This window comes from Budorcas taxicolor, chromosome 8 (assembly GCF_023091745.1).
Source record: "Budorcas taxicolor isolate Tak-1 chromosome 8, Takin1.1, whole genome shotgun sequence".
Classification (NCBI taxonomy): Eukaryota; Metazoa; Chordata; class Mammalia; order Artiodactyla; family Bovidae; genus Budorcas; species Budorcas taxicolor.
Window position 1 is genome coordinate 109015215 of NC_068917.1, and position 13157 is coordinate 109028371.

At 47.0% G+C, this 13157-nt stretch overlaps 1 protein-coding gene across 1 annotated transcript in view; it reads right to left on the reverse strand.

The window, feature by feature from the left end:
• The window catches only part of ASTN2 (astrotactin 2), a 1033755-nt gene that overhangs the window by 54339 nt on the left and 966259 nt on the right, over positions 1-13157 (reverse strand). The window contains exon 20 of the mRNA XM_052644759.1: positions 6026-6167. Within this exon, the coding sequence (XP_052500719.1) occupies positions 6026-6167 (142 nt within the window). The remainder of the gene's footprint in view (positions 1-6025; positions 6168-13157) is intronic.

Consider the following 13157-nt stretch of genomic DNA (forward strand, 5'->3'; position numbering starts at 1 on the left):
AGAACAGCATGTGAGGGGAGCAGGGTGGCGGGAGGCGGGGGGGTCGGCTTGGGTATGACTCTCAGCTCTCTCTCTTCTTCTCATGTGACTCTGGACAAAATGTTTAGTCCTTTAAATCCCAGTTTCCCCACCTGAGATACAAAATATGATGACGGTGATGCCAGATCTGTAGGGTTATAGTGAGGATGGAATGAGACAGCACATGGAACATCCTTGGCCTGGTTCCTGACACTGAGTGAGTGCCCAATACATGCTTACCATTGCTTCACCCCTGTTATCCAGGAGGCTCTGGGGCCTCTGAGAATTGGGCCATTGGTCTGGAGTCTCCATCGCTGCCTCAGTATGCAAGTCACAGAACCCACTGAGTTTAACCTTTCCATTTCACAGGTGAGAACATCAAGGCCAGAGGCGGGGGAGGAGCTTGGGAGAACTCCCAGGTCTTGCCAGGAGCAAGTGTGGGAACCGCTCCCAGTCTGACTCCTGACCTCAGGCTTTTCCCTCGCCCTGAGCCTCTGGTCCCCCTGTGGGCGTGCGCATGGGGGTGCGGGACCCCGGCTCCCTTGGCATTCCTGTCACAGAGCTGAGGCCCAGGAGGGGGGGGCAGGCCTGCGGCAAGCCTCTGAATGTGTGGAGATGAGCCCCCACCCCAGGAATTAGGCCTGGCTGCTGCTGTGTGTTTGCTCAGGACCCTTTGGCAGTCATCCATGCTCAGAGAAAGGCAAGGCGGCCAAAACAAGACAGAGGCTAATTACCTCGGATAATAGGAAATTGGGGAGCGGCGACCAAAAGGGTGTCTAGGCTTCCGGCCAGGCGAGGGCAGAAGCGGTGGATGCGGCAATCCCGGTTCAGGGTCACCCTCTGACTCCAGCAGCCCAAAGGCGCAGGAGCTGGTCACACAGTCCGAACTGCTGGGGACCCACTCCCTCTGCTGCTCTTTGTTTGTTTTCATTCAGAAGTAAAACAAATGAAACAAACAAGGAAATTCAATTTAAACAGGCCTGAGTGCTGATTTTATACCAGGGTGAGCTTAGGACGAGAAAAAGAAAAAAATCAGACTTGACTTTCACTCTTACAATTGGTCTCAACTCTGTGCTGCTGTGTAAAGCTACACGGATGGAGAGGCTGTGAAAGCAATTTGCCTCCCTAGGTGGGGTGGAGAGAGGGAGTGGGGGTAAACGGGGGCCAGAGGGAGAGAGACAGAGAAGGATGAACCAAAAACCTCGAATAAGCAACAGGATTGAGCAACTGAGATACACATGTGCGTGAGTGCCTGCTAAGTCACTTCAGTTGTGTCTGACTCTTTGTGACCCAATGGACTGCAGCCCACCAGGCTCCTCTGTCCATGGGATTCTCCAGACGAGGATACTGGAGTGGGTTGCCACGCCCTCCTCCAGGGATCTTCCGATTCAGGGATCGAACCCACATCTCTTAAGTCTCCTGCACTGGCAGGCAGGTTCTTTACCTCTAGCCCCACTTGGGAAATCTGACGCACACAGAGAAACACAAACGAAGAGAATAACACACAGAAAGGCAAAGAGGGGATGACTGGTCGGTGGCAGACACAGACAGTAAGCTATGTGGGAAATACTCACGCAAGAGACAGAACAAAAGCCAGGAGAGATGGACAGAGGGGCAGAGAGGTATGGCAGGGTACAACATAAGCGAGACGGTATGGAGAGTTGGAAGAGCAAGAGCCCAGGAGGAGAAGAGAGAGAATGAGAAAAAAGTCCCTATGGCAGAAGGATGCATACTGAGAAATCTCTAGCTGGGGTGGGTCTAATTCATCTTCGTTTTGAAGACGCTGAATGTGTGAAACAAGACAGGATGTGAACATCCCGCCCAAGGTCCCAGAGACAGAAGTGGTGGTAGGGGGGTATGAACCCAGACTTTCTGACTGAGACACTGTGCCTCTGGGCCTAAGCACCTGAACTCTTCCATCACCTGAACTCTTCCATCACCTCTTCTGGCAGCCATGGACGGAGGGTTTGATGTCACCCGTGCTTAATTAAAACTCGGGAGTCTAGATTCATGCTCTCTTTTCAGCCTGCTGCTGCTAAGTCACTTCACTTGTGTCCGACTCTGTGCAACCCCACAGAAGGCAGCCCACTAGGCTCCTCTGTCCCTGGGATTCTTCAGGCAAGAATACTGGAGTGGGTTGCCATCTCCTTCTCCAATGCATGAAAGTGAAAAGTGCAAGTGAAGTCGCTCAGTCGTGCCGACTCTTAGCGACCCCATGGACTGCAGCCTACCAGGCTCCTCCGTCCATAGGATTTTCCAGGCAAGAGTACTGGAGTCGGTTGCCATTGCCTTCTCCCACTTTTCAGCCTGCTGCTGCTGCTAAGTCACTTCAGTTGTGTCTAACTCTGTGTGACCCCGTAGACGGCAGCCCATCAGGCTCCCCCATTCCTGGGATTCTCCAGGCAAGAACACTGAAGTGGGTTGCCATTTCCTCCTTCAATGCATGAAACTGAAAAGTGAAAGTGAAGTCACTCAGTCGTGCTGACTCTTAGCGACCCCATGGACTGCAGCCCACCATGCTCCTCCGTCCATGGGATTTGCCAGGCAAGAGTGCTGGAGTGGGGTGCCATCGCCTTCTCCTACTTCTCTCCGAATGATCCTAGATGCTCATTCTTTTCAGGACCAGTGGAACTCCCAGCTTGCCTCTTAGAGAATAGCTCTTCCCAGATTATCCTGGGGAAAAAAAGAGACACTGAAAACCAGCAACTGGGTCAAAGAGAATGAAAGAGGAAAAAGAAAAAAAAACTAACATTTCCTGCAGACCTCCCCCACATGCCATGCATTCTGGTAAACCCCATTCATGGAGTTACTTCATGCTCTTCCCTACAAGTCTATGAGATCAGAAGATTCCCAGCCCCCTTTCCCAGAGGGAGGAACTGCTGTCTAGAGCAGTAACCCAGGGCCTTCCCCGGGGCCGGCTGTGGGTATGGGACAGCAGCAGGATGTACACCCAGCTCTGCTGATCTCCAAAGCCTGAGCTCTTTCCACTGCCACACGTGGCCTTTTTGGCCCAAGAGGAAGAAAACTCATTTTGGTAAGCAATGAGCAAGCAGAAAATGCAAAACCCCAAGAACTGACACTGGAACTCTTTTAAAACTGGAGACTTGAGTTGGTCAGACTTCAGGGGAGGAGAGCCGCCAGTGGGATGAGAGACGGGTCCAAACAACACGCTGGCTCCTTGTCAGAGCGGCCCGCATCCCAGGCTGGTTAATAAAACCGATTTCAGAAAGAAAATAAAGAAGTGTTCAGCGTTAGGGATGACAGGCTCATGACGAGCACATTTCCAGGACAGGAGAAGAAATGATGCTCCTGCTTTGAGAGGTGGGAGGGAGGTGGGGGGGATGTCGGTCAGGAGGAACAGAAGAGGCGAGGGAAGGTACTCATCACTCCTGGAGCATGGCAGCTTATGTATCAGCTCTCGGGGTTAATTGCTCTTGGGGTTCCATAAAACATTCCCTCTCTCGACATACCGGGCCTGTAGGACTCCAGCCTGGGTAATGCCGAGTCCACGCAATGTCACCCAGAGACAGGGTCACTACTCACGTCTCAGCAGACAGGAACCACCTGCCGGGGCTCTGTCCCTGTCTGCTACATCTTCTCGCCCAGCAGTTGCAGAATGCAGGGGAGGGAGTTGAAACTCATTACTCCTACCGCAGGGGCAGCAAGCGCGATAGAGACAACAGCTAGCGGTCCTCACGCTCCTACTGGGGGCTTGTGGCAAAGTGAAGAATTTGGGGGCATTATTAGCTCATCAAATCCTCCCTGGGCTCCCAGCAAACCAGACACCATATTGTCTGATTTACACACGGAGGGAAATGGAGGCTGGAAGGTTGAGAGGTTCCCTCAATGCCAAACAGCCAAGGAAGTGCAGGGTGGAGGTCTGCCTGCCTCCAGTCTATCCCCTCAATAAGGGATGGAGGTCAGAAGTCAGGCAGCAGGAACTCTTTCCAAAACGCTGCTTTCTTCATACGATCATAGCCTTTAGAGTTGAAGAGGATCATAAAGCTCTTAATCTCGTCGCATGCTTCTGTTTCACAGATGCAGTGACCCTAGAGCTCAAGGGATCAGCATCAGACTTTACTGATTAAGAGGCTGCAGACTCATGCTCCAAAGACCTAAATATAAACACTACCACGGCTGTAAAAGTTGCCCACACGTCCCACTGAAAGATGTCTATAGCCTATTGTACTTTAGGGATTCCATTCCTAGAGTTCTTGCTGTCCCTGACTGATCCTACCTTTCTGTATAAAATAAACCCTGGGCCCTAACGTTTATGACACAGTCATTGGCAGAGCCCAGGTCAGAAGCCCTGATTTCCGTCTCATGGTGATATTCCGGAGTCTGGTGTATGAGCACATTGAGTGCTCCAATGAGCCTGAAAATGTCAAGAGCTGAAAAGAGCCCAGTGGTCTTCAAAAAAGTCATGGTCTTGCACAGAAAATAGGGATGGGATACGTTTTGGAGATGAGTTGTCGCTCAGTCCACTACGGAAGCTCTTTGGAGATGGGGGACATTTACAGATCACAGAGGGGCTACCTTGGTGGCTCAGGTAGTAAATGATCTGCCTGCAATGCAGGAAACCTGGGTTCAATCCCTGGATCATCCTTCCTTTCGAGCTGGGAAGATCCCTTGGAGAAGGAAATGGCAGCCCACTGCAGCGTTCTTACCTGGAAAATCCCATGGACAGAGGAGCCTGGTGGGCTACAGTCCATGGGTTCACAGAGTTGGACACGACTGAACAACTCACACATACACACACATTATTTACTGAGCACATACTTAGACACTCTGCTAAGGTGTTCCTTATTTAATTCTCATGCAGATCTACAACCTGAGTTTTATTATTTCAGCTTTACTGAGGTTCATAGCGGCAAAGTGACTTAAGGCCACACAACTAAAAATGCCAAACGCAGATTTGAATCCATGGTCTGCGGTCTTTCATACTGCCATTAGGTTTCAAGTTATCTGAGGATAGAGATTTTGTCTTGGGCACATTTATACTTGCCTTCTAACAGTGCCAAGACATAGGAAATATTTAGACAGGTCTATTGAATAAGGAAATGAGTATAAGTGAGTAAATAAAAATGTGAATGAATTAAAGGGTGAATAAATAAGTGAAAGAATGATGGAGTATAAGAATGAATGGACAGATAGATGAATGCGATGGATGGATGGATAAAGGAAAGAAGAGAGGGGGAGATAGATGGAGAGACAAACAGCGGATAGATGGATGGATAGGCAAATGAATCAATGAATAAAAGAAAAAATATGAGTGAGCTGAATAATTAATTGGTCACCAGTGCCGTAGTCAACAATGGCAGCTTTCTAGATGGGAGAGGGAGGTGGCTTATGGCTTCATAATCAGAGAATGAAGAGAGCAGGTCTCTAGAACTCTCTGTTGCAGCTCTGCAGCCACACCTGAATGAGGAAACACTCACTGAGTTGGGAAACAAAGACAATGAGCCCCCTCCCCCTCGGAGATGAACAGGTGAGTCTCAGATGAGTCAGCATTTGCATCTCCAGACACTGGGATGCAATGACTCTGTGCAATACTCTATGAAACAGTCATAATGGTACTGTTAGTAAGGGTCTGGATGGACCTAATAGTGAGAGAGTATATGTATATCCTACAGATGAATATAGACTTTAGATCCGCCGATCTACCATCTTTCAGAGGGGACATCATGAAATCGAGAAAAGAACACTGCACAGAGACTCCCGTCTCTGCCCTCCTTGTAGGCTGTGCTCCCTCCCCGGCCTGCTGTTTCTTCCTCAGTAGGAGGAATGGTTCCGAGTGGCTGGCTTCCTAGGGCCCTGTAGCACTAGCAGTGTATGATTCTGTGACTCACTGTGGTGATATTTCTAAATCTTAGCCTATTGAGGTGCACACACAGACTGGTCTATAAAACACTTGGCTGGCCTGGACAGATTACTCATGCCTTGCCTCCCAGACTACTTTAACTTTTCCTTTCTGCTTCATGCTCCCCACATGCAAAGTATGTCTTACTTGTAGAGGCCATCCGGCTCCAGACACTTGAAGATGACAGAGTAGATACTGACTTCAGGGACCTCGCCATGGCTTCGACCAGCTGCTACACAAGATGTACCCAGGCCAGAGAGTAAGTCATCGGCAAAACTCAGGAATTCTCCTGGAGGGAGACAAAGAAAGATGAGCTCCCCAGGTCAGGCCTTGGTGAGCAGACATTCTTGCTATTGTCCAAACCCATCCAACGTCTGGATACCATTATTAAGAGGAGTAATGGACAGAACAAGCACAGGATATGAAAATGACACAGATCAGGGTCTACTCCCGATGACTCTCTGCTTAAATTTCTGTCTGCATTTTCCCAAGTGTGACATGAGATACTAATACCCACCTTTATAAGATTGTAGCAAAGCTCAAATGAGGTACATTACTGTGCAATAAAAATGCTTGACAAGGCAACAGGAGGACAGTGCTCTCTGTCTAGAGTAACTATTTTGGCCTTGTCACTGCCATTTACTTCCTCTCCACTTCTTCAGCAAGCTTTTTTGGAATTGCAGTTTCTTTCCTCGCATGATGAAGGTGTTGGACTAAGGATGTCAAACAGGCCTCATGTCACATGGTCACTGTTACACAGCGGTACTGGCTTCATGGTATGTTATGCTGAGGTGGACTGAGACTGTTACAGCTAACAGGGAAAGAGTTCCATGACTGATTAGTGATGAAGCTCATGAGACAGGAAGGGACAGTAGACGAGCAAGTGCCTTGGACCTCGTGATTTCCAAACATCAGTCTAGCCATTGGATTTTAGGAGGCTGCTGAAATTTACTAGAAATAGGGTTAATCACAAAGATGAGATGGGCGTTCCTGGTGGCTCAGTGGCAAAGAACCCACCTGCCAATGAAGGGGACACAGGTTTGATCCCTAGTCTGGGAAGAGCCCACTGCCCTAGAGAAGCTGAGCACGCGCACCACAATTATTGAGCCTGTGCTCCAGAGCCCAAGGGAAGTGATTACTGAGCCCATGAGCCACCGCTGCGAAAGCCCACCCACCGAGAGCCCGTGCTCCACAACATGGAGACGCACGAGAGGCCCGCGCACGGCAACAAGCAGGCCCTGTCCTCCACAGCTGGAGAGAGCCCGCGTGCAGCAGGGAAAACCCGACACAGCCAATACAAGGAACAGGTTTAAAAAAGTGAGCAAATACATCTTTCTATAAAATAAAAGAAGGTAAGATGAAGACTAGAAAGAATAACTAAACATCTGAAATCTTGGGATCTAGGCTTAGTCTTGTTGGGAATTTGCTGTATAACTTTGGACAACTAAATTCCCATCTCTGTACTCTAGTTTTCTCCTCTGAAAAGTGAAGGTACTACAGTCGCTGTTTGGATTTCTGAGAACATAAAATAAAAAAAGCTGTGCATGAAGATTAAGTTATAAGGATAAACACTATGATACTACTTACACTAGCAAGAATTTTAAAACAGCTAAATATTTAATGGTATCAAGACAGTAAAATTAACTATAGGTCAATGATGCAATGAAATATTTTATAGTCATCAAAAATAACATTGAGGAAAACAAAGTTATTTGAAAGGATATCCATAGCATAGTGAGTTTAAAAAGAACAGTTTACATTATTACAGAATAATTTAATTTTTTGTGGAAATTTTACATGTATATCTGTCTAGGAAAAGGAATAAGATATAGCAAATGCAGAACATGACTTTGGAAAGTGAGATAATGGGTACTTTCTCTTTTAGTTGTGGCTATCTATCTTTTAAAAATTATCTACAATGGACATGTATTGCTTTTGCAACAAGGAAAAAAAATCAATGAAAATTATTTAAAAATTAAAGTAAATGAGCCAGACTAAATGGCCTCTGGGGCTTCCTTCATAGCTCAGTTGGTTAAGAATCTGCCTGCAGTGCAGAAGACCTGGGTTCAATCCCCAGGTTGGGAAGATCCCCTAGAGAAGGAAATGACAACCCACTTCAGGGTTCTTGCCTAGAGAATCCTATGGACAGAGGAGTCTGGCAGGCTACAGTCCGAGGTGTTGAAAGAGTCGGACGTGACTTAGCAACTAAACCGCTAAACCACCAAATGGCCTCTAAGCCTTCCAGTTCTAAAACACGATGATTTTAGAGGCAGGTGAGTACTATATATACTATGAGATATGAAACGAGACGAGGCCTCCAAACTGCTGACTCCTTGTTCTTCTTCATGCGTGATATGAAGGGCTTTGCACTCTTTTCCTTACTTAGATTCTCAGCAATAAACAAGAGGAGGACGTCTGTTCAACTGTCTTCTCTCCAAGTGGGATTAAGGATGATCCGACATGGTAGAATCATCATGAAACAGAAACACTGGCCATGTGTCTGGGAAGACATGGCACTTCTCTACCAGGGAACTGAGTGGACAGAATTTACAGATCACTTCCTTTCGGTCTTTTAAAGAAGAGTTTCACCTTCACTCACAAGTGAACCATGTGACAGTCACCTGACTGAACTGTCTAGGTGACCCTGGGATGATTCAGACAGACACCAGTTCTAAAACTTATTTGTCCCTGTGGCCCAACAACGTACATCTGATGTGTCGTGTTTTTTGTTTTCTGCTTTTTACAAAGAAAAAAAAAGCAGATTTGATACATACGCACCAGAGCAAGGGTCCGAATCAGGCTAAAGTCAATGACACACAAGTTCAGCTGCTATTGCCAGACAGACTTGGGACTGAATTTGAGTTCTAACAATTACTACAAGTCCCTTAATTTCTCAAGTCTCAGTTTGCCTTTCTGCAGCAAGGGGTCAATGACTCTTTTATGAGATTGCAATCTAGACAGAAAGGCTGAGTCCAGGAAGAAAGTCTGTTTAGAATCAGAGGTTTTGCTCCCCACACCCCCCCCAAATATTGAGGAGGTAATTGAAATGCTTTTTATTACCAATTTTGGCATCCCTATGTTTTCTGTAGGCCTCTTATATCAAGCTTCTTCCATAATCAAATCATAATCCAAAGATGTCTTCTAATTGGTACCAAAGCAGAATAATATATGGGGTGAAAAATAAAGGAGGAAAAACAGGGGACTATTCACTAGATGGAGTGAGAGCTTTGTTTCTCGTGGTTTTTCAGGATTCCAAGTCTGGCCGCTTTTATTTGTTTTCTTTGAGCTTGAATCCATGTCTGTCTGCTTTTCCATTTGCTTCCAGATAGCCATTGAAAGAGCTGGCCCTCAGTGAGGGAATTCAGTATGCTGTGGCCTGTATTAACTGTCTTCAAGCCAAAAGATGGTTGACATTCAGGTTCAAATGGACATCGTTTTCCAGACATTTCCATGCATTTCAGAATAACTTAGACCATGGATAAAAGCCCCATTGGTCAGCAAGTTCAGCATATGGCTCAGTTTGTAGGTTTAGTTCAAGGAAAGAACCTGGATAATGTGGAGTAGATAAGCTAGTCACGCCAGACACATGATGACGATGCTTAGTGTTCAGTTCTGCTTGGGACTGTACACACATAAAAGAAAACGGATATTTTCACACCAACCTTTGTTTTTCCCATTTAATTCTCACAACATTCAGTCTTAAGGAGTTAAATGTTAGTATCTCTGTGATAAAGCTAAAGTTAAGCTCACACATTTAGGAAGAGACAGAGCTGAGATTTGAACCCATATCCTCCTAAATTCCAAAGCCATTCTTTGATGCTCTGCTGCCTCCTAGAGAAAGTTCAAAAAACCAGTAGTGTTAGAAAGGGAGCTTTCTCAATTCCTTTCGAATTGCGATTGAATTCGTGCCACTCTCTCAGCTCTACAGGCTTGGGAAATGAAACAATAAAAGAAATGGTCCCTGACCTTCCGCAGCTTGTAATCTGACAAGAGGAAGGGTTGTTAAATACAAGAATAGACCCATAAAGTAAATTGTAAGATTGCTTGCTTTGGCACTCTATTCCAGAAGGTTTAAATGCAACCTAGAAGGAGACAGGTGACTGCAGCGACTCCTCAGTGTCCGTCCTCTCCCAGTGAGGGTGGGGGGTTGGTAAGAAAGGCCTGGGGGCTTCTCCGAGTACAAAGGTGAATCTGTGCAATTCAACATATGCACTGCGGTATCACGGTATACACATTCCATGTCTGGCAGCGGTATAACTGAATGAACAGCAATAAAGTGCAGTGGTTAAGGGTTTGGGCTCTGCATTTACACTGCCTGGGGCTAAATCCTGGTACATCCCCAGTTACAATTTGCTTTGGACAGGTTCCTTGACTCTCCACATCTATTTTTATCATATGTTAAAAGGGTAGAATAATGCGATCTAATTTAACAGCATTGTTGCAAATATCATATAAAATATTATATATGTATACTGTTTACAAACCAGTTAGCACAATGTCTGGCATACAGTGACAACTCAAAACAGAAATCAGCTTTGGTATTGTTTTGTTATTATTGTTGTCATCACAATAGAGGAGAGATACAAGGACCGTCAGGGATTATTTTTATCCAGCCTGCTCCTCTTCCAGGTGACAAAACTGAAGCCTAGATAAAGAAAGTGGTCATGCCCACGGCCATACACAAAGTGGGAGGCAGCCCTGGAACAAGCTTGACCTCTCAATGCCTAGAGCCTATGAGATAATTCCTGCCAGTGAGCATATGCGATAAAATCACTGAGAACAGAAGAGCTTCCACAGCTGCTCAAGCAGCCTGAGCTCCTGTTTGTGACCAGCTTTAATCAACACGCATGTGAACCACATGAGCTGCGCATTTCCTATGTGCCAGGCCCTTTACATGGCACACAGCTCCACCCTGCCGTCTTCTCACACTTGAAATCTCCGAGGACGATAGAAAGCCCAGGAAAGACAGCAGGCATTCCATAGACTTCACGTAGGTAATGTAGTCCGGTGGTTTGTGAATTAGAACATCTAGACCTCCAGGCAGTAAGAAGAAACAGTGAATGTGGTGGGGGCTGAAGCCGGTCTCCTGTACACCCATCCCAAACTGCAACCAGATCAACTCCAGTTGGATCTATCTTATAGACCAATGGCCCATGTTTTATTTAGGTTGGGAATAAAGACTGTCTTCTAAAAATCTTGGCTTAAAAGTTTTATTGCTTAAAATGTTTGACTCAAAACCCTGCCGCATTCCCTGATAGAAATTCAGAGGCTTGGGAATGTTGTTAATACACCCCCATTCGAGGATCTGCAGCTACCTTCGTGCAGAGTCCAGAACCCCAGTCCAGCTCGCCTGCCTCTGAGTGCTGTGCGCCTTCCACCAGGACACTGCTCGGGCTACCTCCGTCCCCTTTCCCAGCACTTTGTCACGGCCGCATGGCAGAAGCCTTCTAGACCCAGGCTGCTACTGCCACCTGGCCCATGCCTGTCCCAGCCTCCCCTAACATTCTTTTTCTGTTTTCCTTTCCTTGAAAACAGATAGGGAGTTGGGAGCCGCTGAACAGGAATGTGCCTGTTCCCCATTATGGCCCTTCTGGGGCTGTAACCTGAGTGGGCTCGGGCCAGACCCCCACACATTTCTTGATCCACTCAGGCCCAAGCCTTGCTCTCATTACCATCCGCAGAAAAGGTCAATCACGATTGTGCTGAAGCTTCAGAACCAACCCCGCAAAGCACAGAGCGATTTTCCTGAAGGCCCACCTCCTCTGCCTCAGTGCTCTCTCCCTCCCCTTTCATCACTGCCTCGGTGCTCTTCCTCTCGGTTCACCCACTCCTCCTCCTCCCTCCCTCTCTCCTCTCTCTCTCTTGCTTCTGATTGAGTTGAGGTCACAGTCAAAGCCGGCCATGAGAGCAAATTGAAAACAGGTTGGGAGAAAAGCAGCAAAGAAATTCCAAGATGGAAGGGGCTGGGGCAGTGAGTTATTTAGCCCAGGTGGGGAGAAAGGTCCCTGCTCTGAACGCCACGCTCTTTACAGGAAACGCCGAGGGGATTTAGAGGCCACCCTGTGCCTGGCCTCTCTCTAACCCGCAGATGACTTCACTGCAGTGCCCAGGCAGCAGCAGAGCTCTGCGTCTCCCCCACCTTTCCTTTCCTTGGGCAAATGGAGAAGCTCATTCTGAGACCTTGTCGGTGACAAAATGCATCTTCGAGGGCCTCGCGCCGTTCAGCTGCAGTCCGTTTGTTTCTTCCAAAACCTAATGTTATTTTAAATCAGAAGAACTGGTTGCTGCATGCTTCTCACGTTCGCTGTCATCTCAGTATGAGCTAGGAAAAAGAGATTGGGCTGGGGGGGGGGGGCAGATGAGACCTGCTTTTGAAGCCAGGCTCCACCACTAATGAACTAGTTATCTAGGGATGGATGGTTAAACTCTCCAAGACGACTTCTTCATCTGGAAAGTAGAGGATCATCAGAGAACCAGCAAGGAATAAATGAGATAACGTATGCAGGGTAGCTGCTACATGAATGGTTTACAATGTTAGAGCTCCCTCCCCCAGGCTACCTCATCCTCATCGTATCTCCTCAATTTGCTGGATGACAAACTCTTTAGTGGTCAGACTCAGCTGCTTTCAGATACATTACATAATACCTAATTCCCTATCACCTACCCTCCCTTTTTTTTTCTGCAAAATGCAGTAATAAGAAGGACAGAAGGTAGGCAATGAAGAAGGAGATGTTTCTTTAGCTCTTATCATATGACATCAACAGTTCTAGACAGTTTTATGTAATTCCCTTGATTAAACATTCAAAACAACCATGGCTTGACTAATATTCAATACTGTGGCCACCTGATGTGAAGAACTGACTCATCGGAAAAGACCCTGATGCTGGGAGAGATTGAAGGTGGGAGGAGAAGGGGATGACAGAGGATGAGAAGGTTGGATGGCATCACTGACTCGAGGGACATGAGTCTGAGCAAGCTCTGGGAGTTGGTGATGGACAGGGAGGCCTGGCATGTGACAGTCTATGGGGTCACAAAGAGTCGGACACGACTGAGTGACTGCACTGATTAATATTCAGTAAAACCTAAGGAATTAGGTTAATTGTGCATTTACAAATGAAGGAATAGGATCAAAGAAGGTTGAACGCCTGGCCTAACAAGATCCACCTGGGAACGGTAGCAAAAAGGCCAGAACCAGGACATTCCCCATCCAAAGTCTGTGTCTTTCCTAGTACGTATTTGCCTACGGATGGCAAGATGCTTCTGGTGGGAGCTGTGTTTT